The sequence below is a fragment of the Poecilia formosa genome, unplaced genomic scaffold, assembly GCF_000485575.1.
Source record: "Poecilia formosa unplaced genomic scaffold, Poecilia_formosa-5.1.2 Scaffold13, whole genome shotgun sequence".
Taxonomy (NCBI): Eukaryota; Metazoa; Chordata; class Actinopteri; order Cyprinodontiformes; family Poeciliidae; genus Poecilia; species Poecilia formosa.
Window position 1 is genome coordinate 3,729,039 of NW_006799952.1, and position 24,718 is coordinate 3,753,756.

Sequence of the window (24,718 nt, forward strand, 5' to 3'; positions counted from 1 at the left end):
TTCCCAAGACATTTAAGTGGCACCAAAGACGGAAAATGGGAAATGCGCATAAAGCAGTCGCACGAGGTACACGATGAGCATGACAAGAAAACAAGACTGGCAAATAACAAAGTGGGGCATTGAAGAACTTTTTGCAGTAGTCTTGCAGCAGCTGCAGCACAACCACGAATATGCAATCCACCATTGTTGTTGCTGTGTATAACGCGTAGGACACATTTGGGGTAAGAGGTCAGGTTCGATGTCAAAACGTCACAAACACATGAGGGCAAAATGTTCACTCTGGAACCCGTTTTTTTCTATACCTGTTTAAAGGCCATTTCCATGGCAACGCAGGACAAAAATGTTTAAGATAGACATGTGGACTGTGTGGGAATGGGCTGTAGGATAATTGGTTGGAGGTGTGAGTTGCTGGGTTTTTTTTTTTTTTTTTAAACCATCGCAGTGTGGGTTTATGGGCATCTGGAGCCAGCAATGTCATTCAAGCTTCTCCAAACTGCTGCTGGGTCGTTAGCTGAGAAGCTGTATTTTAATCATGATCAGAAAATTACCCAGTTGATTTGTTCATTTCTTCTTTTGAGTGTATCCTACAACAGTGTATTGGAGAATCACTAATAAAAGACATATATTTATATATTTTCCAAATACTGCAGACATGTTAGCTCATCAAAAAGTTAATTTTTTCACAGGGCCATGAATGCAGCATAAGATGAGTTACTCCACGCTTGCTTCTTAAAAATAGTAATTAAGATATAAAAATAAGGTCTTAGAAAGAAATAGATGCACAAAATCTGTCTCCCTTCAAAGAGACATAAATCCCATCTCAAATGGAAATCAAACTTGTGCAGAGTATGTACTTCTAGCATAACATAACCCCATACCTGTTTATCGATGCATGTCTGGACATGCCAGCTCTTCTTCTCACCTTTTGTGAGGAGAAAAGGCTTAACCCAAATGCTGCCTCATGCTTCTCCACGTCATATGCTGATTTCGGAGTTGTAAAATTACATTGGAAGTGTTTTCAGTCAAAACGGCTAATTGAACATTAGTGAGAACGTAAAGGTTGTGGGCATTTTGAAGTTAATCATTTCTTGTGTTCCAAAGCATTTTGAATGAGTTTTTTTGGGGTCAAAAGTGACGCGAATAATTCACTCTGGATGCTCCCGTGCAGTCTAAATTCTGGAGCACAAACTGCACATGAGAGCACAGTTTAGCCTCTGTGGCCCTGAAGCACAACACTTCTTGCGGGGGTTGATTATAATTCCATTTTAAAAGCCCTTCTTTATCTGTCCCAGCATGTGGATTGCACACTCTGCGGTGCGAAATTATGACCATGCAAAGCAAAAATGAATGCAATTTAATATTATGAATTTCAGTAGTGTGCGAAACCAAAGCGAGTCGATTTTTATGTTTCTAACATGGCATGGCTTTTAACCTTTGGACGTAATTCTGCTCACGGAGTAGACTGATTAATCAATAGAGGAAAGGCTGAGCTCGGAGAACCTGATTATTGACTTTGATTGGTAAATGAAAAGGGCTCCAACCCAAGTAAGCCAAGTACTAAAACATCCAGGGCACACACACACACAGAGACCCCCTCACACACATACACGCGCACACACATAATACATCTTTCTATCTTCACTAGGATTTTGCATTAACTTCCATTCATTTCAGTATCCTAACAGAATTTCTTCTTCTAATGGGGGCTGGGTTTTGGGCCTCATGAGGAGCAGTGGCTCCTCACAACGTAGTATTTATTTGCAAAATGGGCCTTACAAATTGCTGAAACACACACACAAAGCTACTTGCCAAAGCAAGTTGCTCTTTTTTTTTCTTACTGGTGTGTGCTGTTACAAAAAGGGAAGAAAGGGTGTGCATTGTGTCTTGCTGCCCACTTATTTTTTTTGTAGTTTGTTGTATCCTTCTGTCCTATTTATGGATCATCAGGCTTTTCCCCCTTAAAGTGTACTTTGTGAATAATTAATGGTCACAGCCCATTGCACCCTTTAAACTGAGTGAAGTCTAGGACACCATGTAATTGTTTAGTGAGGGCTAAGCAAAGGTAGTCCTCTTTTCAGACATTTATCAAGAGGTAATAATGTGCTCATTTTCCTTTCCTTGCATTTAACCATACAAAGTGACAAAATTAAATATGTAAAGATCTAAAAAGTGTTTCACTTTACGAAAACATTTCCTTTTATATTCAGTCCTTTAACGGACAGTTGCACATACTGTATCTTCCCTTCCTGTCAGGTTTACGTTGCTGTTGCATCTGTGAGTTCTGTTGTATTCACAGTAGGCCAATAAACAAGCATACACACGCGCGTACACGGTGGAAACAGACCAAATACACAAACACACATGAGATGCGGGACTGTCTCTCCTCTCAGTACCGCGGTCCATCGACCCTGTATAGCTGCTCTCAGCTGGATACATGTCATCCACAGCAGCCGTGCCTGTTAGGGGAGAGTGAGAGCTGTGGAGGCTGCAAGGGAGGTGGAAATAAATAGAATGAGTAAAAAAAGAAGAAGAAGAAAGGACAGAAGAAAAAGCAAAAAGGGGATTCAGGGAGGAAACAAATGTGAGAATCCGAAGATGAGTGCCGTGCCCTGTACGAAGCTGACTCACTGACTTAGGGAGGTCAGAAGGGAAATGGGGTTTTCTGTCAGATGTTACTCTGCATAATAACTCCCTGGCAAAAGGGTCAGTAGTACATCCTGCACTTTCCTTGTTTTTTATTTTATTTTCAGTCATCCTTGCAGATCTGTTGCTAACCCACCATGTGTGTCCCACATATCTCTTTAAGGGGTCTGAGGTGATGCCATGTGCCAGCTGCGATCTTCTTCTAATCTTCTCAAATCTGGTAAGGTAACTAATCACTCACTGGAAACAGAAGTCTGTGCACATTGTCCCAAAACAAAGCCCTCCTGTAAAATACTAAAAAAGCTCGATTAAAAAACGAGCTGAGGCATTTACCAATCGATACCAATTTCCAGCTTACATTGACATCTGATCTTGCTTTTTTTTTTTTTCCTCAAGACTGTAACTCAAAAAAGAAACAAGCTTGCTTCAGACTGCCTGACAGAGGAAGTAGTTTTGAATCAATTAAGGAACTTTCCCAATTTATGCATCAGAGCATGTCCTGAACTTTTACATTACCTTTGATTAAACTCAAGGAGTGTATCAAAGTACACTTTGTTTATTGATGTGTCTGTTGAACTAGAATGGTGGGTGTCCTCAGTTTTAATGCATGTAATGAATAGAGAAAAAAAAGAGATTATTCCGTATTTGACCTGCCTCTCACAAGTCAGAGTTGTTTATGGAAAAACTGTCCCATTCTAAACTCTGGTGGAGTGATCTTTGTATCCCTAATTAAAACTTGTAGGAAAGGGAAAAAAAAGTATAAGACCTTTAAAATTTACTCTAAATTTTATTCCCTGCGATTTGTAATTTAGATAAACTACGATGGTACCAAGACAACTAGGCATGTGCTAGGCAATGTTTCTACATCCAATATAGAAACATTTTGTAAAAATTCATAGTATCACAGTAATACATGCTTGCTACATACGAGCACATGCTTGCTATGAAGGATTTGCTGAAAATTCCTTCTGCAAGCGATCGTCCACTGTTGCTACTTGCTCGTTCAGGAGGAGAGATGGCTGCAAGTTAATGACTCGTTGCAATCCGCTGGGAAAACGTTTTAAAATAATAAACGGAACTTCACTGAACTTCTTGATAAAAAGGATTAACTGGAATTTATTTTTGTTGAATTGAATTGACTTTTTGTAAAGCGAATGGAATGTAAAGAGTACATAGTTTCATGATTTTTAATATATTTGTTAATAATATATTTTAGTGATTTTTAGTGACCTGGAGAGAAGGCTACAAATTATATTTAAACCTTACGATAGTTTCAGATGGCCTTTGGTGCGTGAACTTAATTCTACACTGCAATCCATAAAATAAAATTACTTATCAAACAAAAAATGATTTAGAAATGGTGCTCCATTCAGAGTAGCTTAGGAAGGAGAAAGTTTAATTGGAAAATGAGATCAGTCATTTTTATAGATTTCCTGGCTTAATAAAGACAAAGAAGTATTTGCAATTGAATAAAGAGGCTCACGCACACCAAAGCTGCTGTGATTTATATTCAGCAGTACAGTAGAGAGTAGTGAAAAAAAATTGTTGGTCTTTGAAATGGATTTCTGTTGATTTGATTTCATACAGTGTTGTTTCTCTCAACCCACTTGCTTTTGCACCTTCAATAAGGTAATAATGAAGCAAACATTCAATTTCCTTGAAAACCTTAGGGGCAATGATAAAAATAATGTTACATATTGTTTGGCAATCTTTTTAGGACATTACTTGTAGAAGATGCAATTTGGAATAATAATCATACGGTCGGTAAGGCATTAGAGGAAACACTTAATACAGATCCACCTTCCATGGAGAACATCATTTTTTTTATAAGTAAATATTTTCTCAATCCCTTGACTGCTCGTTTTGACTTGTTCTTCTCTCATAATACTTTTGGCCTCTCGTGTTTAATTGTACCTAATGTGAAAAAAAATTAAAAAGGCCATTACAGCCAAAAGCCATTTCTTATTAGTTTTTTTTTTTCTTTCTTTCTTTTTTTTCCAAGAGAAAGCATGACTGCTACTCTTGAGTGTGTTAGCAGAGTTAGCTAATGTTAATTAATTAACAGAATGATGGTTCTTTGAGTTTTGAAAGTCATCCAATCAATATAATTATTAAAATAATTATCACTTTCAAAACGATCCCAAATTGTCTATTAGAAACATTATACTTTTCTCGAAAGAAGGTGAGAGAGTCTTTGTTCTTGTTTAATGAAATCCCAGTAATCATCCTGTAAAATGCTTCCTGTTCTGTATCTTAATGTAGACAGATCACTCATATTTAGATTAAAAAGAAACTCTGAAGGTCATGTCAAAACTGTAAAAGCTGCCATCTTCAGACACTGTGATATTTGCATCTTTTTTTTTTTTTGCTGGTATTTAAGTTAGACATTTCTTCCTCATAGTGAAATGTAATAGTGGAAGCCACAAGATCTGACTCATATCCAAAATTTGGTCATTCCAGCATCTTGTTTAGAAGTTTCTTTATCCTTTTTATCTTTCAGATTAACTTTGCTATGCACAGACAAAATGTCTCTTCATAAATTCTTCAGTCTGCTGCACTATGTTGTACTACAGACTTCTTCATAGTGATACATTTTCAAATGTTTTGTCAAAATCATTAGTGCCGGGTAAATGACCTAAATGCAGGACTGTAGGAAGTCAGGTATATCATCCTTTGAACTGAATTTTACAGGAAAACATCTAAAGTATTGAGGGACTCAGGGGAATAATTACAACTGGCTACAAGGGGGTTGATTGGAAGCAGAAACCCACCCTGTGTTTGAATTGTAGTGATCCTCCGTTCCCATTTGTGGCACCGTGTGCAGATTTCCGCTCCTCACTTTGAATCAAGGATTTACATGACTATGTAAAAAGAAACGGTGAACCATTTACAGGGGTAATATATTCTAGTCATATAATGAATTTGACAAATACTGTCAATGGCATGGTAAAGTTAAAATACTTTTGTGTAATTGGATCTTTACAGCTGGGCTTACATATATCAGATTTGTTTATATATATATCTCTTAGATTAACAGATTAAACAAGAGGTGGGAAATGATGGGCAGCAAAGCTGTTGAAACTCAGCCTTAATTGAGTCATAAGCTGTGCTCAGCAGCATCAGATTTTGTTGGCCGTATTGTTGTCAGATAGCATCTTTCATGGTAAAATCCATTCAGTCCTCACACTCTAATTATGCAGGGGAGAGTGGGAGTAATAAATATTACACACACACACACACACACACAGATACATGCACACATGAACTGTAAAACATAAAACTTCATGGGCAAGGAGAGAAATTTTCAGAGGGAGATCAGATTAGCGGAGCTTCTCTGATCTGTGGCATGAGAATACTGGGCTCATGTATCAACCAGCCATCTAAGCTGGCGTATCCTGTCACAACCAGAGGCGCACACACACAACTAAAATATGCAATCACATACACACGCCGTACAAAAGTTTTTGTGAGTGATGCAATAGGGCAGGAGCTCGGGAGAACCTCTAAGCAATTTGATATCCCTACACGGCTGAGTTTTTGCTGTGAGGCACGAATGTCTTTGAGCCGTTGTTAACAATGTCCTCAAACCCCACCACAGGTCTGATGCTTCATTGTACTAATAGCAATTTATTGTGAAATCTGTGTAATAATTGGGATTTTTTTTTACCTCCTTTTCCTGCTCTCCCTTTTACCGTCAAGGAGACCTGATGGCCAGATGGTTTGCCCCTTCATGTGTGGTCCAGTTCAACACTTCCTGACCATTCCATGGGCCACGAGACGACGCCAACATCCACGGCCACAGCTTGACTCAAACCCTCTGCGTTTTCTGCTCCTCCTTTTTTGCCCCTCACCCCCAACATCAATCTCTGCCCTCTTGCTCTCCCCCGCTTCGACCTCTGCTTCTGCTCTCACCTCGCATTTTGACAATCCAAGTCCTCCCTGAGCCCAACATGGTGTCCCACCTTCCCTCTTTAGTTTTTGTCATGATGTGTCAAGGCGCCCTGCTGGCAGAACCACCTCTGTCCCGCCGTGAGATCCGCATCGAGGGCGACCTGGTGCTCGGCGGCCTGTTTCCAGTGCACGAGAAAGGGGCTGGGATGGAAGAGTGTGGGCGCGTGAATGAAGACAGAGGGATCCAGAGGCTGGAGGCCATGCTGTTCGCCATAGACAGAATCAACATGGACAGCACCGTGCTGCCGGGCGTCTCCCTTGGGGTGCACATTCTTGACACCTGCTCAAGAGATACGTATGCGTTAGAGCAGGTGGGTGAGCTCAATTACTTTAAAAAAAAAAATAAAAATCAGCATAAGTGCATAAGTGGATGTTTCTGGGCATGGTTTGAACACAGGTTCTGCCTCTATGCTGATAAATAGTCAGCATGCATCCTGTGTGTAGATTCTGGCGTTTTCAGTTGCATCAGTTGACAGCTGAAAATAAACACACACAAAAAAAGAGAGATCATAGTCAGCATGCATCCTGTGTGTAGACTCTGGCGTTTTCAGTTGCATCAGTTGACATCTACAGCTGAAAATAAACACACACAAAAAAAGAGAGATCTGAAAAACAGTGCAACAAATCCAATTTGAACTGAGAAAAACAGGGATAATTAGAACTACATATTCAAGTGTTCTATAACTCGCTTATTTGAAATTTCATCAGAAATGGGCCAAAGATCTTGTCTCTGAAGATAAACGTTAATGCTTGAAAGAGGCAGACTTGAAGCTATTTTCCGTTAGGAAAATGAACCAAAATACAAGAAAGATTACTGCACTTTGCCTCCAGGAACTGTTATCTTTTAATAAAAAGACTGTATATTATCTTGGCACATCCTCATGCATGTATTAAACAAGCTTCAGACTCATTCATGAAAAACGTGGATTCTTGACATTTAGTTGCTCGGATTTGGTGGCACATTCATAGCTAAACAAATATATTTCACCACACTACCTGTTCCTACTATTTTCACACCTCTTTAACTTTTTCAAAATGTGTTATGTTAAAGCCACATGGGAATTTTAAGTATAATCAATATTCAGATGTTTTTTACTGAGTCATGACATTCTAGCACATGTTTGCTTTGATCGTAAGCTATTCCCTTGTAGCGAAGGCTGTAATCTCAAGTATTTTACAGTCTCTAACAGATTTCTTCCAGAGTTTATATGCTTAGCTCAGTCCATCTACTTTTCAACTCATCGGCCTCCCTGTTCCTACTGCAGGGAAGCATCCCCAAAGCACATTGTTGCTGTCACTATGTTTCACAATGGGGGTGTTATGTTCAGGATGATTTACAGTGTTGCTTTTTTCATCATTGTTGTTTTTTTTTGTTTTTTGTTTTTTTTTCCATTTTAGTCTCAACTGTTCAGAACAACTTATTTCACATTTTTGCCTCATCCTTTTCATGGCTTTTGAGAAACATTAAATAGGACTTTTTAGGACTATCTTTCAGTAATTGGCTTCTTCTTGTCACTCTTCTGTAATGGCTGGATTGTGGACAACTAGTAATTGTCCTGTTTGCTAATTTTTCAACCCTATAAACAAATAACATGAATGTAAGAGATGTATTGATTGCGAGTTGACCACTTTTTCATCAGTCATGTCTTTTATTAGAGTATAGACATCTCATCTGTTCTGTTAGTTTTCTGGATATGAGCTTGTGTCCCAGCTGTCCTTTGCATTTTTAATTCAAAAATACATTTTTGCAACTCTACTACTCTACATTTTCCTTTCTCTTAACAAGGATACATTACATTGTGCTGGACCACAAAATCCCAATAAAATATATTGAAGTCTGTGGTTGTAATATGATAAAATATGAAAAAGTTCAAGGGGTTCTTCTGCCAGGCACTTGTTCTGTTACTGTTATTCCAGAGGGATCTAATTTGAATCACGGACCTCTGTACTGAGGAAAACATTGAAAGCCCTGAACATATATTGATAATCGTTTGTTCAAAGAGATGGAAACCCATTTTTAAACGATTTCCAGGCTCTGGAATTTGTGAGAGCCTCCCTGACCAAGGTGGACGACACAGAGTTCATCTGTCCTGATGGGTCTTACGCGCTGCAGGACGAAAACCCTCTTGCCATCGCAGGAGTCATTGGAGGATCCTATAGCAGTGTTTCCATACAGGTATAACATTTACTAATATTAACAACATATTCAACACTTGGCCCCACATTACATCTTTGTGAGCACCTTCCTGATTTTATTTTTTTCTTTTGCATATGAACTTAAGGGTTTGGAAGGGTCCGGCTACCGTGGTCTGATTGTGTGTTAGTTAGCGTGCACATGCATATTTCTTTGAATCAAGTTCAGTCAGCATGTTCGTCGGTGTTTCCCTAACTCCTGTTGCTCTTGTCACAGAGCTGGGTGATTTGCATAGTTTAGCATAAAACCTTTTTCTCTCTTTCTCCTCTGTGACTGCACAAAAGCCTCCTCCTATCAGTTCTGAAATCCCTAATCTGAGCAACTGTCTTTCAGTCTCACCCATTTCTTTTTCTCTCTCTCTCTCTCTCTCTCTCTCTCTCTCTCTCCTGTTTTATGCATTGGTCTTTTCATGTACTTCAAATCTTTGCTTTGTTCTGTTTCATTGTGGGTTGTCTTTATGTGCATCCACAGGCATTCCCCTTGGCTATTAGGGAAGAGATCAGTGTATGCTGACCTCAGCCCCCTTCTCCTCCTCCGTCCTGGGGCAGTCATTGTCAACATTTTCGCTCTGCCTCTTGTCCTTCCTTACCCATTATTATACCTTGTCTCCTTTCACCTTATTCTTGTTCCCCCTTCTTTTTGCTTTTGCCATTTTTAACGTCTGCTTTTAGGTGTGAGTGTGATTCACAGGACCTTAACGCTGCCCTACTTTCTGATCTCCGTCCTTTAAAGATTAGCTAGCTACGCCTCTCTGCTTGGCCAGCGTGTCTCTTGCTTTTTAATGAAGTCGTATGGAATTATTTTATGTTGAACCATGCAGTTCAATGCCTGGAAGGTATTTACCGAGCAGTCATCGTTATTCCCCTTCATTTATGTGTGTGGATGCATCTTAGTTTGTGTGTGCTGATGTTTGTGTGCCCGTGCTGGAGTCTGAGCCACATCCAGGTATTACTCATTTTATGTTTCCCTAAATATATTTATACACAGTCACATCATGCATATTTTTACTGGCAGAAATAATTATGTCTACTTAGCCTAAAGTTACCCCATTTTTAGCATGAAGACATAATTATTTTAAGTTCAAGTTTAGAACAAGGATTGACAAGAATCGCTCAATGCGACATCTTCTGAAATCATAAGTGTGCCTATGTGTTTTGATGCTTTGTCACTCCACTGCTCTGTTTTTCCTCTTTCCATTTTCTCACAGTCAACCTGTTTCCACATTATTACTATCTTCCCTCCCTGCTTGCTCCCAAGAATAAAGCGAAGTGAACTCGCCGTGTCCCCTCAGATAAACCGTGTTGGTAGATGTTGTCGCTGTCTGGTGGCACCTGACAGAGCAATCCAGTTGCACTTCTAAGTGTGACCTTTAGTGACAATTAAGTCAACACCGTTCGTTGCTGTTAAACTCATAAAACCTTCCTAGATGGCTAAAAGCAGGCATCAGTGTGACTGTGGCAGTGTGTCTAAGAGTGTTTGCGTGGATTTCAACCTGTGTGCCGTCTACTGAGCTGTGTTATTAGTCTAATAGGATTTTGACATGTTGTCAAAACAGCTCATCAACTGCACCATGAATGAGATACAGAAAAACCTAGAGCAATGCACTCTGGAAGGATTAGACTGAAGAAAGCGCAACGTTTCTGTGTAGTTTGTTGATTTGTGCGTGCAGGTTTATGATGTATATTAATGAGTCTGTCAGGATGAGCGTGCGTAGCAGCTGTGTTTGCATTGTTTGCGTTTGATCATGTGCTGGGATTTATGGAGAGAGCATGACTAGATTCCAATCGTCATGAAAGGAATATGTTATGGACACCATAAACCTTTTAATGATCTCTGTGTCTGTTTTATGGATGCTGTACAGCACCGGTGCCAGTATCCTGCAACTTTTAGATGCATCTCTTTTCCAACATACCTTAGTCAAATGAATTAATTCCCTCATCAGCATGCCATTCAGCTCTGCAGAGGACTGGTAATGAACTATTAATTTGATTCAGGTGTGTTGGAGAAGGGACCCATCTAAAAGTTGCAGGATGGAAGCTCTCAGGGACTAGAGTTGGGCATCCCCGCTCTACAGTTTTGTTTAAGTTTCTGCATAAGACGGGAGTTTTGTGAACGGAATAAAATTTAATTTAATTTTGAAATTGGAAACAGTATTCAGTGGGTAACCCAAGTAACAACATAAAAAAAGAGAAAATAAAAGATAGAATAAAGCAAAAACACAAAGCAAACTGCACAAAAATATATTTTCAACTATTTAATTAACAGGTCAGGAGAGAATTAGGATTAAATGTGCTCTTATTCTCACCTCTTGGCCAGAGGACATCAGTTATACTATTGATTAAAGATTCATTTTGATTAATTCCAAAATTTGAATAACACAGAAGTAACAACCGAGTGACATTTACTGAATATCTAACATCGTCCTCTTCCTAAAGGAAATCCAGACCTTCTCCGGGAAGGTCTGGATTTCCACAGTTTTGACTCCACACGTAGAAATCAAAAACATTTTGAGTAATGCACACAAGAAGTGTTTTGAAGCTGGAAACGCCTCTTCAATTAGGATTCTGCTCCTCTACCAAAACCATGCTTTGAATATTTCACAGCAATTGATTATTTTCTTTGCTCTGAGCAAAACTTGTGCTGTTTAGAAGTTCACTAAATCAGCAAATTTCATTATTACAATATTTACCGCAATGCTTGTTTATGCTTAATGCTGCTGTCACACTATTACCTATCTTGCCATGTATGCTGGCATATTTAAAAACTGTATTAGCATGTATAAACATGAGGAAATGAAGGGGATTTTATAGAACAGCAAGTCCTGTTACCTCTTTGAAGTGTGTATTTCTCTTTTGAAATTCTCCTGTCATTGGCGCGTTATCATACGGGCGAAGAGGCTCATGACTCAGGGCAACAGAACTTGGTGGATGGGACTAGAAGGGGAAAAAGACTTATCCATCAAGAAGGATATTCATTATTTTATCAAATAATTGTTTTTCATTTTGTATTTTATTTAATCTACTACAGATCTGGATAAAAAAAAATCACATAGATTTTCTTTGTTCTTACTAGATCAATATGTTATATGATATTTTAGGCCATCTAAGAACAAAATTTCAGTACTTCATGCATGTCCCAAAAATATTAGATGAATTATTCTGAAAGTAGGTCAAGCCATCACTTTTATGTTCTGTTTCAAATGTTCTGCATGACGTGGTGAGTAAATCTTCATCAGCAGAGAGAGAATCTTCATTATGTAGTGTGAGATTAATATAAGTAATGTTATTACTAGGCCATTGCTGCCGTATTCAAGCAGAAGTTGTCTGAATGCTAAAGTGATGGTACATATGCCGAATGTGCGTCAAAGGTGGCTGTGCGAATTCAATACTCCTCAGCTCAGTTTTTTGTGAATACATCACAGTGGATTTATGCAAATGCCCCATGAACTTTGTGAATAACCTAAGTGTTCATACTTTATCTCCCATTTTAAAATACATCATACCTTTTTTAAATTTGATTCTAGTGTAATATATTGGCCCTCAGTGGAAAACACTTCACGGCTTTACAACGGTGCATAAAAACGTAAAATGCATTGAGTGAACTGTTTCTTTAGGTTAACAGAACAAAGCTGACTCAAAAGAAACTGGCTCCATTGTTGACACCTCACCAAGACATCTTTGTTGTAAATGAATTTTATTTAAAAAAAAAAACTGTTTCCCTCATGGGTTTGCATTATCATTTGTTGGAAAAAAAAAAAAATCATGGATAGAGAATGACAAAATGTGTGATTCATTTGGTAAATTTGTGTAGTACGTTATAAAAGGTTTCCTGTGATTTATGCCTTATTCTACTGTCTATCCTTGCAGGTTGCCAATCTTCTCAGGCTCTTTCAGATCCCTCAGATAAGCTATGCTTCAACGAGTGCCAAGCTCAGCGACAAGACCCGCTATGATTACTTTGCCCGCACTGTGCCGCCTGACTTCTACCAGGCCAAAGCCATGGCAGAGATCCTCCGCTTCTTTAACTGGACATACGTGTCCACTGTGGCGTCAGAGGGAGATTACGGTGAAACTGGTATAGAGGCCTTCGAACAGGAAGCACGAATGAGGAACATCTGCATTGCCACTTCAGAGAAGGTAATGAAAGAAACAAAAATAGCTTAGAGTCTAAATCTTAAATCATCACTGCACCAAAAAGACTCACTGAGGTGCTAGATTTATAAGTTTCTCGTATTTTTCCTTTATGGCTTATCTCCCGTTCTTCTGAATTGGGGTTAAAATTACTGTGTTATCAGTGCTGAGGCAGAAAATAAAAGCTTATCTCTAAGAATTCTTTATGAGTGCTTTCCCAGTCCCATTTTCTTATGTCATTTACGACAGAAGTGAATAATAGCGTGAGACTGTTAAACACATTTTCTTGCTTGTTTTTCTCCATTAAATGATGATGATCACGGATTGCAAATAGCATTAGAATGGAAGAAGCATTTTGGGGGCTTTTTTTCACTCCATAATCCCCCGTTTTTCTCCAGGTGGGACGTTCGAATGCTAAGAAGTCTTACGAGGCCGTAATCCGTCAACTCTTCCAGAAGCCAAACGCCCACGTGGCCGTCCTTTTCCTGCGCAGTGATGATGCCAGAGAGCTGATTGCAGCTGCCGCCAGGCTTAACACCTCTTTCATTTGGGTGGCTAGTGATGGCTGGGGCGCACAGGAGAGCATTGTCAAGGGAAATGAAATAACTGCTGAAGGAGCTATCACACTTGAACTGGCGGCAAACCCTATACCAGATTTCAACCGCTACTTCCTGAGTCTGGACCCTGTCAAAAACCACCGGAATCCCTGGTTCAGGGACTTCTGGGAGCAGCGGTTCCAGTGCTCCTTGGGAGCTGGAGGCTTAGGCCTCGGGGGAACACCTCTTCCGCCGTGCGACAAAAACTTATCGGTGGACCAGAGGTATTTCGAGCCAGAGTCCAAGATCATGTTTGTGGTGAATGCAGTGTACGCCATGGCCCATGCCCTCCACAACATGCAGCGGAGCCTGTGCTTGAACACCACCAAGCTGTGCGACAGCATGAAGGCCCTGGATGGGCGCAGACTCTACAGGGATTACATTCTTAATGTCAGCTTCACAGGTAAGTGAGCAAGAGCATGGGTGAAGAGAGTGTCGAGTTCCAGATAAGGTGGTGAGAGTGGATGAAGCGAAGAGAGAAGCAAATGTTGGAGAGGAAGGATACAAGATAAGAAGAAGTAGACAGGAATGCGAGTGTAGTGTCTGCTTAACGGTCGTCTAATGAACGCATGGCTGTTGTCCATCTTCTACGCCACAGAACATGAAAAGTACTGAAACAGATCCTCTTAATTGCTATGTATTGTCAGAGCCAGCTTGCCATTGACACCTTTTACCCATGCGTAATTGATACGACACTACAAAGTTGCTTTGAGGAATGAGAGCTGCAGTTAATCCATGAGCCATATTCTTCTCTCTTACACTAATGAGATTGTGTGTGTGTTATAATAGCTCCTATAGCATGCAGCTTGTCTGTCTGTCAGTCTCTGAAGAGTCGAGAGAGAGGAGACAGAGGATTGGCTTGACTGACAGATCACGCACAAAGGAAGTGTTATAAATAAACTGCTGCATCTCAGGGACTGACACAGGTTTAGAGGTGCTTATTCCCCCACCAACCGTGACCAGAAGCAGACTTCAAAACACCCTGGCAAACAACATTAACAGCGGCTTTGCCATGGGACATTGGGGAGAGTGAGCAGGAGGGATGGAAAGAGGACGAGGGAATGGCATCATCCATGAAGGTTTGGGGAGAGAGAGGGGCTTACAGATAAGACTGACAGGCAGACTAAAATGAGAAGAGAGAGTTTGGGGTAAGGTGAAAAGAAGTGAGAGAAGAAGTAGTGAGGAGAGAAGCGAGGAGTGAACAAACAAGAGCTGCAGCGGATCCCGAGTGGGAAATAATGCGTCAGCTGAAGAACACGGTTTTATTTGAAATGTTCCCATCATGAAAATGTGGGTAAGTAAAAAAATAAATAAAGTTGACCAAATCACATCAAAGTGAACAGTACTCTCCATTTTAGATAGTTGTGTATAATATTGATTGAAATGCCTCACATTACCTCCAGTAAAGCACAAGTAAAATATGAAATACCAGATTAAGGGCGATTTTTATTAGCCATCATACATTTATGCTATAAAGGTAGCATAAAGTAGTATAATGTGGCAAAGTAGTTGGAAAAAAATAACAGTGCACAAATAAATCAATCTCATTTTTGTTTAAGTTTTTCAAAAAGGTGAGAAAACAGTTCTTTTTATTTTATTTTTTTACAGTCTCTCATTTCATCTGGTGGTCCTCATGCAAATACAAAAATCTATGAAATTCCTTCCTTTATGACTTTACAAACAAAATGAATGCTTCATAAATAATTTTTTTTATTGTTTTAAAATACAGTACTCCCTTTTCAGTTTAAAACAATTCAGCTCATGTTTGACCGGTCCAACTCTTTTAAAATTTTAACTGCGACCTTGTAGTTTGGCACCGATAGGCAGGTCCCTACTCCGTCCAGCAGCAGTGCAGGGTACTCTTTATGCAAAGTATATTGAACTGTTTGTTTTTGCTACGCTGTCGTCCTTAATTTTTCTTTTTTACAAGTTGCAAAATTTATATCAGACAATTGTTTAAAGAGTTGTCAAAGATTCATCTATATTTATTTAGTTTATTGGTTCTTTTCTGGTTTATTTCACACCAGAAAAGAACCAGCAGCCAATGAAGTCATCCTAAAAAAAAAAAACAACTAAATACACATCCAAGAATAACTACGGGTTTATAAGAAATGACAAAATAACTTTTAATGTGTAATCTTGTTCACAAAAAACATCAAAACAATGTTTCACTTTGTCTCACCGTTGAACAGCAAAATAATATGTCGTATACTTTATTCATATGAAGGATGTTTATGGCGTAGATCTGGAAGAAAATCAAGAAGATCATGTGATTTTCCTCACTTTTCTCTCTTTTCTGTGTTGCCGTCTCTTTCTCCCGTTACCTATCAAAACGTCTATGAGATGGATGTATTCATTCAGGGGTTCTATAGCTATAAGAGCTTGATTGTTATTCAGTTTAAGTGAGTTCAACATGACAGCACTTATTTTCAATTGTTGGTTTGGCCCTGAATGACTCATTCTCACTGCGCTGTATAGCAGATACAGTGAGTGGAAAAGAAGGTGAGGAGTGTTGAAGTTTTAGCTGCAGCATCACTATCCGCAGTGCTCTCAGTCAGAACTGGAGAACCAAACCTCCTCAGCGCACCATAGATCTAATGCACACACACAGATTTTATATTGCATCAAAGTTTTATTCCACATGTGCTAAAGTGGTATCCTCTTTTAGTGGCTTTCCTTTCACAGCACAGTGGACAGTGTCTTTTACTGTAATGAGGTTGTTTTGTTGTGTTTCCCTGACACTTTATGTGACGCACTGATGCAGCATGTTGTTTGGTTAGGAGAGTGTTTTCAGTCGCAGCTCTCTTCATCTAGTCTCGTCGAGCTAGTTGCTATGGTAATAAAGCCGACTCCATTGCCAATTGTTGAGGTGATCTGGTAGATCACGAGAACCGCTCCGAAAGAACTAGCAGCAGACAGTGGGGCAGATTTGTGCTTTTTGTGCATTTTTTATGAGTCCTTGTTACATGAGTCAACCACAAAAACACGGATAAACATGTGCCAAAAAGACACATAGACAGGAATCTGCGAAACAGTCAGCTTTTTTTTTTTTTTTTACAGAGGCAACTTGAAATGCTTGCTTTTTTTTCTGCCAGCATGGAATTGCAGACACCCCCAACCCACACACTTCTCAGAGCCATCATTCAACTCCCACCCACCTCCCCGATCTGCAGCAAACAGATCAGTATATACACACATGCATGCAGTCTCTGTTCAAATAGTGGTGATAGATGTGATATTCCCCCTTTTCTGCACTGTGTGTGTGTGTGTACATGCATGAGCGCGTGTGTGTGTGTGCGTGTGCGTGCGTGTGTGTGTGTGTGTGTGTGTGTGTGTGTGTGTGATATGTCTGTGTTAGCAGAGGCGGTGTGCCTTCAGGGCCATATTGAGCACAGAGCTTACTGCAACGTTCAGATGCAAGTGAACAACCTTCACTCATTCTCTGCCTTGTTTTCACTTGACTCCGTCTCTTAACCTCCATCCTTTTGTCGCTATTTCTTTGGCTTTTTAGTCCTTCTTTTCCCTCTATCTCTCCATCTCCTTTCCTGTTTCTCACCTAGAAAACATCCCACTTTTTCTACATTCAGAAACAGCTCAACCCACACAGACTTCACAAGGTTGCTCTCCTTCTTTCAGCTGTCTCTCCACACCGGTATGTTCCGCCACCCTTTCCTTTTACTTGTCCTTCCATCCTTCCTTCACCCATTCTTTATTGATTCTTACCTCTGAAGAATTTCCTCCTTCCACCTGTATCTCTACTAGCATGACAGTGGTTTTTGGTACTTCCACTGGTGTATTTCCTCTCTTTTACACTTGTATTCACCTGTCTCTCCTTCCTTGTCACTTTACTTCTTTTCTTGCACTTATCTTGTCTCTCAGCCCATCCTCCATCCCAGAACCTCCTGTTTTTGGCTGAAGGTTTCTTTCTTTTGTCCCGTCTATCTCACCCATCTTTGTTTCACTCAGGCCTTAGGTTTCCTCTGCTTTCCTTCGTCCCTTCCTCAATCCAGACTTTCTTTTCTCCTTCCTATCTGTCCTCTGGCATTCCCTTGTGGCCTTCTGCAGTGTGACCCAGGCAACATCTCCATCCTCTGGGATTGAATCTGCTGGGAGAACAAAAAGCTAATGGGATCTCGCTTTTGCTTTCACTTGTGACATACGAGTGCATCTTTGTGTATTTATGCACGAGTGCTGAGGGATGCTTCTGTGTCAGACACGCACTGTGAAATAAAAGAGGAAATCATTTCTCGACGAGTCTCTGTAATTCTCTCTTCGCCCTTTTAAAAAGACTTATTCTTACTTATTCCTCCAAAGACCACTTGCCTTCTCTGTCTCCCTGCCTTTAACACCAACATACCCCCTTGGGCCTTGCGTTAGTCCTTCATGGCTGAGGACATAATTAATTTCTCACCTTCTGAATGAAAAGTCTGTCTTCACCATGCTTCTAATTAAGCCAGAATAATAAGGTGTTTCTCAAGTTAGTAGAATTGCTAAAGTGTCTCACTTTAGAGATGTTTTCATGCAGAGGATTTCCAAACTAACTGCATTTGCTACTTTTTTTTTTAAATTGCCCATTTTGTTTTGTTCAATTTTTGGTCTTTATGGATTTTTTTTGAATATCCTTCCATTAGCTTAGCTCAGTTATCCTAGCAGGGGTGCCTATCTCCAGCAATCAGCGGGTGATAGGTGGCGTACACCCTGGACTGTGGTAGGAAGCTGGAATTTTCTCTGGAAAGCTCCACGCTTAAAAATCCGAGTATGGGATTTGAACCCAGATCCTGCAAGGCAATGGTACAACCAACTGCTCCGGTGTGCAGTCCAGATTTTTAGATATTCTTGCAAAATTCTCACATTTTTCTTGTCAAAGCAGTGACTTTAATGTTTTGTTTATTCATTCTTGTTGTGTGGAGTTGATCTAGATTTTGTTTGCTTTTTTATGTGTTAGTCTCACTTTTTAAGTTTTGTTGAGTGTTTTCGTTGTTGTGGTACCCTGCAGTACGTGGTCATAAGTAATCAACACGCCTTGATCCTCAGTTTGTGATTTCCTGCCTTATATGTATTTGGCAGGAATATATGTTTGAGTTGACCTGATGCTCTTCTGAGCTTGTTTTACACTGTGTGTTCAGGGAACTGTGTAGATGAATAGTCTAAGCCAGATGTGTCCAACTCCAGTCCCCAAAGACTGGTGTCCTCCATGTTTTACATATATCCATACTCCAGCAAAACTGTTACAAAATAGTTGAATTTACTTTTGCTTTTTTAAGTATCTATAATGTTTCATTTGATTTCTTTCACGGGTTATTGGCCTCATACTGTCAGAACATAGTGTATTTTAACAAATACGTAAGATAACACATTTTCAAAATGTCATCTTTATTTAAATGCTAAAAACAGATAATGGTGTACATTTTTCATAATTGGTACACTTTTTACATTGTCTTCTGATATTTTCAGAGACGTTTGTCACATTTTCAGTCAGAAAATAGTGTCTTGGTAAAATAATTATAAAATTTCAAGCTCTAGTAGGGGTATGAGTCATTTTGGCTTAATTGTGTGTGGCAACTGAAAAAGCTAAAATCCAAAAAATAAAAACTACAAAAAGCAAACTACTTCAAAAGTAACAAATGAATATTTTAACAATCTTATCAGTCAACCGCTTTCATTTTCTCCTTTTGGCACCTGCCCTATCCATTTTCAGACATGCAACGTAACACAGAGCTGTCCCACTTCATTCTGATTGGAAACTTTACAACATACTTAACAAACTTCACATACGCACGCTCGGCATCTGAGGCAGGACAACAGTCTGACTTCCGGTCAGTCTTTCTCTATTAGGAGAACTTCAGCCTAGTCTTACAGGCTGAAGTTGTTAGTGGATGTGTATGTGTGTATTTTAGACAACCTGTATATGTTTAAAGGAATGGTATTGTGTATTTTCCAGGCATATTGCCATTTTGTAGCTTAATCAAGTATCTACATTACCTTCAGTTGTTATAAAAATGCACTATATATTAAACATAATTTAATAGAAGTTTGACTTTGTGATGTGACACTTTGGCCTTCTGTCTCTTTAAGAAGCTCATGCTCTTTCTGACACTGCCTTCAACATGTCATCACAGCCATGTTTCTCATTATGCCATTTACAATGGTTATGAGCAGTCTTAGACTCATGATAAGCTCAGCACCAGGTATTTGTTAACTGCTGTTTTAGATAAGAGAATAACATTATAACATGAAGCATAGCTTAAAAAAGTTGATTTTATGTAATAACCCCCCTTTAAATTTTTGATTATAGAAAACGTGGAACATATAATAAAAGTGCATTTAATGTACGTATGCAAACTTCTGACCTGCAATGTAGGTTTCTCTTCACTGTGGCATGTGGGTGGAGATTCAAAGAGAAAACATCTACCATCAGTCTCCAGTACATGTCTTTCCACTCTGAGGAGTCGTAGAGAATTTCACTGGCTCAAACTTGCACTCGCAGACACTTTCTTGATAAGACATTCTGTGAACTCAGCATATCCACCTCCATGCAGTCAATAAGAAGTCGGGAGTCCTAACAATCTATTTACTCGCCGAACTTGATTTTTGGGTAATTCAAGGACAACGCTGAAAGGGACCATCAGAGGCATCTGTAATCTTTTAGGCTGCTTTACATGTAATTACCGACACACAGCTCATTTGGCTTCAGCACACATCCAAGGTCCTGGCAACACATATTTTTGATAATTGGCTGGTGGGAAAGTCTTACTGAAAGTGTGTTTGTGTGTCTCACTGGCAAATAGCCTGGTTTACCTATTACTCTGTGTTATTTTGAAGACTTTATTATATGGCAGCTGCTGGGATAATGATTGATATCTCTTCTTCATCTTTTGATATTATCGCCACATTCTTATTGCAATAATTTAGCTGTCAACTAACCATTTAGCCCCAAAATTCAAATAAGACTTGACGCTTTGAATTTCCTGTGACAGAGGGGAGGCAGGAGGAAGATGAAGGGTTTTGCTGTCTCTGTGATTTATGGATTTCATAAACGCTAACCCCCTCTGCTGCCATCTGACATGCCATTCTTCTCTGAACACACCGAGCTTGCACAACAATTGGATGGCTTTTGCTGCTGTCAGTGCCACCCATTTGTACGTGCTTGTGTACACGCATGCACGCGCAAGCTAACAGCAGGGTCAAGGCTTTGGTTCTGTCAGCACAGCCTCCCACTGAGCTCAGAGCAATACCTTAGCTATCACACTGGAAGTACAAGCTAATGGGGTTCCCACATGCATTTGTGTGCACATCCTCACAGAAAATCTGAAGGCTTATTTGCAATCTGTTCTGATTTATCCTACTGATCTCGTTCTGTATGTATAAAAATTGAATTTGACCTGCAAATTCTTCTGTCAGCCCAAGCACAGAATGACACTAGGAAGGCGTTGCCATGTTATCAGTGCCTCTATCTACAGAGGGGCTGAGAGTCTTGTTATATGTTGAGGAATCAAAAACCTGGCATATCTTGCACTATCCCCAGTCGCATCATCATTTGACAGGCTGCACTGTATAACACATATCTCTATGTGTCAGCAACATAGATTTGATTGCTCCGCTATAGGGACAGATGTGGCATTGTGGGAGAGACACACTTTGTCTGAGTCAAAAGGACGAAGTGTCAGCACTATCAGGTCGGATACTGCCAACAATGCGTCAGGTTACTGTTTTCCCAGTCCAAAGTCATTTTCTCCTTCTTTTTATGGCTTCAGCATCATGCCAATTTTACAATCTCCTTTCTTCCCACATCCTCGGGGTAGATGGTAATCCTTTCATAACAACATGTATACAAACCAATTTGGCAGTTTCAGCAGTGTGCCTCCCTCGCAGAGGAGACACACAGGCTAATTCCATCAATGAGTGGGTACTTATTACATTGCCCAGGGTCTTTATTCCTGTGCCTTTATGACTATATGGTTTTATAGACAGAGGCTTAACGATGCCTTTGGTGATACACATGATCAGATAAGATATTAGGCCAGCGAATTTATCCCTATGGTACCTTGGAGAGGGATATGAAGCCAGTGACATGCGTATCATCAAGCATCACTGGCTCTTGCAGCCTCTTTGCTAATATCTGAAACTGTCTGGTTCCCAACAATAAAAACATAATTTAAATGGCCTTTGTTTATTTCCGAACTCATAGGCCAAGGTAGCTATTGTTTATTATCTGGTGTCCACAGCTGCTTTTAAAAAGATTAGCTACAGCAAGCATTAATGCGTTTGTTTGTTTGTTTGTTTGTTTGCAATTCCTTATCTTTTATCTCCTCTTCCCCACCACAGCCCCTTTCTCCCCTCCAGGAAGTGAGACGGTAGTGAAGTTTGATTCCCAGGGGGACGGCATGGGCAGATACAACATCTTCAGCTACCAGCGTTCTGGCGAACGTTACGGTTACGTGCCAGTAGGTGAGTGGGCAGAGAGTCTGAGTCTGAACAACGATCTGATTCGTTGGCCCAAAGAGGTGCTCCCAACGTCACAGTGCAGCGACCCCTGTGAGCGAAACGAAATGAAGAAAATGCAGGCAGGTAGGAGAGGGAATTCTAACTTCTTTTTTTTTTGTCAAAATGAAGCTTCATTGATTTTCTAGGTATGTTCCTACACGCACATTTCTCATATTATTGTTCCCCAGGTGAGTACTGCTGCTGGATCTGTACGGCGTGTGAGCCTCACGAATACCTGGCTGATGAGTTCACCTGCTCACCTTGCGCTCCTGGCCAGTGGCCAACTGATGACCTCACATCCTGTTACGATCTTCCTGAGGACTACATTATGTGGGAAGATGCTTGGGCCATTGGTCCTATTACCATTGCATGTGTTGGGTCAGTGAAAAACACATTTTTTTCTTTTTAATCAAGGAAAAGATTTTTTTATTTTTTTTTAGAAATATATGCAAATCTGCCAACATATAGATACATGCAGATTTAAACAGAAGTTAAACAAAAATAATTGCAAATCAGTTTCTGAAATATTTCTCAAGTTTGGAGGGTGTTTCTTTTTATAAAAGTATGATCATATCTTTTTGAAACTTAAACATAGTAATAGTAGCTGGATTTTAATGTTTAATTAACATATAGATGAGTTTTTTTCCCTTTTTTTATAACTTGAACTCAATATTTCATTTGATATTTAAGTTCTATGTAAAGACATAAAGTACAGTATATATCATGACACATGCTCACTACTTCACAGAGTGGCAGAAGAAAACAATGATAAAAGAAGTTCTGCCACAAGTTATGCGTCATGATCAACAACATGAGTCATGCTGTTGATAAGAAGATGGATAGAAAAGAAAAACATATTTTTGCAACCGTGTGTCACCTTTTTGTCCACTTCATAATTACGCACAGCTTTGTTTTGCTCTGTCACATTAAATTTAAATAAAAGATATCAAAGTTTTAACATAACACAGTAGGACAAGTAATACTTTTTAAGGAAATACACATACTTTTTTCTTTCATTAAGCCAGTAGACAACAAGCATTCCTCCTCTAAATGCTGCCGACAGAATATTTTTGTCTTTATTATTTCTAACATTTCTAGTCAAGCAACACATACGCAACATAAGCTCTGCTGTATGTTCACACCATTGATTGTCTGATTCATGCCTCCCCTCTGCAGCTTTGTGTGCACTGGCTTGGTGGTTTGGGTGTTCGTCAGACATAACAACACGCCATTGGTGAAAGCATCAGGCAGAGAGCTCTGCTACATTCTCCTCTCCGGAGTCTTTATGTGCTACGCCATGACTTTCCTCTTTTTGGCCAAACCTTCTCCGGCCATATGTGCCCTGCGGCGCCTCGGCCTGGGCACGTCATTTGCTGTGTGCTATGCTGCCCTGCTGACCAAAACCAACAGAATCGCCAGAATTTTCAATGGCGTGAAAGACGGCGCGGGCACAGTGAGGCCGCGCTTCATTAGCCCATCCTCTCAAGTGAGTGAATGCTGCATCCTGTCCATCAATCTGCATCAGCCAGAAGGATGGAGAGAGTAACTGAGACACAGAGAAACTCGGTGACCTTAATTCTCCTTTCTTCCCTTTCTTTGTCAGGTATTTATCTGCCTGAGTATGATTTCTGTCCAGCTTGTCATGGTCTCAGTGTGGCTGCTGCTGGAGGTTCCTGGGACTCGGCGCTTTACGTTACCGGAACGACGACAGACTGTCATCCTCAAGTGTAATGTGCGAGACTCCAGCATGCTGCTGTCGCTGGGATACGATGTGCTCCTGGTCATCTTGTGTACTGTGTAAGTTGTGTTGGAGTCTCAGAAAGTGACCAGCTGCTAAATTGATTGCCAATCCTTTCATTCTTTGTTTCAGACATGAGATATTGGGTTTGTGTTTTTGTTTTTTTTCTAGGTATGCCTTCAAGACCAGGAAGTGCCCTGAGAACTTCAATGAGGCCAAGTTTATTGGATTCACCATGTATACGACATGTATAATTTGGCTGGCCTTTCTTCCCATCTTCTATGTCACATCCAGTGACTACAGGGTATTTTCTGACACACGGAGAGGCATGCTAATGTGCTGAAAATTTAGATTCAAAACAAAACGGCTAATGTCTAAATCCAGAGTTACTCACCTGCAGTTTTTGAAACAAAAGGAAAAGGTTTTCAATCCAAAAAAGAATAATTTATCACACTTTTTGGCAAAATCATTTTCAATTATTCATATTTTTACATTTAACAAAATAATGTCTTCCCAGACCAATATTTGGCATTGAACTCTTAAAGATTTATTCAAAAATATAAAAGATTTTAGGGCGTATTCACACAGGTAATTATTACAGTTAAATGTTGGCAAACCTGACTTTGTGCATTGTACAAGGGCAAGACTAATCCTAAATAAAATACCTTCAACAAGCAAACAGTGTTTCTCTGCACCGATGCAGTTTTTTCACTTTTAAGTGAGGTATTATGAATGTATCTAGAGGAAAGCCTACCCATGTCTATTTATTTATATCTATGTGCATAACAGCTAGAGCAAATTGCCTGATATTTTCCAAGACCATAACTGGTGAACATCTGCTGAAAGCTGGAGGTAATTTTTGTACGAAAGGGGAGAAAGAGAAAAACTGACCTGCTGCGCTGCTGGATTTTCAAAAAGCATGATTAGGAACGTCACAAAAGTTAGAATTTATTATCCATCCTTGGAAGTATACCCAATATTT

General features: G+C 39.8%; 1 protein-coding gene across 6 annotated transcripts in view; it reads left to right on the plus strand.

Moving 5' to 3' along the window:
• grm3 (glutamate receptor, metabotropic 3) overlaps positions 1–24,718 on the plus strand; it is a 42,616-nt gene that overhangs the window by 12,281 nt on the left and 5,617 nt on the right. For 2 of the 6 annotated variants that reach the window (XM_016668166.1, XM_016668165.1), the window contains 10 exons: positions 2,751–2,863; positions 6,343–6,905; positions 8,627–8,770; positions 12,655–12,924; positions 13,317–13,917; positions 21,840–22,082; positions 22,187–22,376; positions 23,175–23,484; positions 23,602–23,795; positions 23,908–24,040. In XM_016668166.1, coding sequence (XP_016523652.1) covers positions 6,594–6,905; positions 8,627–8,770; positions 12,655–12,924; positions 13,317–13,917; positions 21,840–22,082; positions 22,187–22,376; positions 23,175–23,484; positions 23,602–23,795; positions 23,908–24,040 — 2,397 coding nt within the window. In that variant the 5' untranslated portion in view covers positions 2,751–2,863; positions 6,343–6,593. The remainder of the gene's footprint in view (positions 1–2,750; positions 2,864–6,342; positions 6,906–8,626; positions 8,771–12,654; positions 12,925–13,316; positions 13,918–21,839; positions 22,083–22,186; positions 22,377–23,174; positions 23,485–23,601; positions 23,796–23,907; positions 24,041–24,718) is intronic. The other 4 variants (XM_007545671.2, XM_016668163.1, XM_016668164.1 and 1 more) reach the window with 3 other exon arrangements.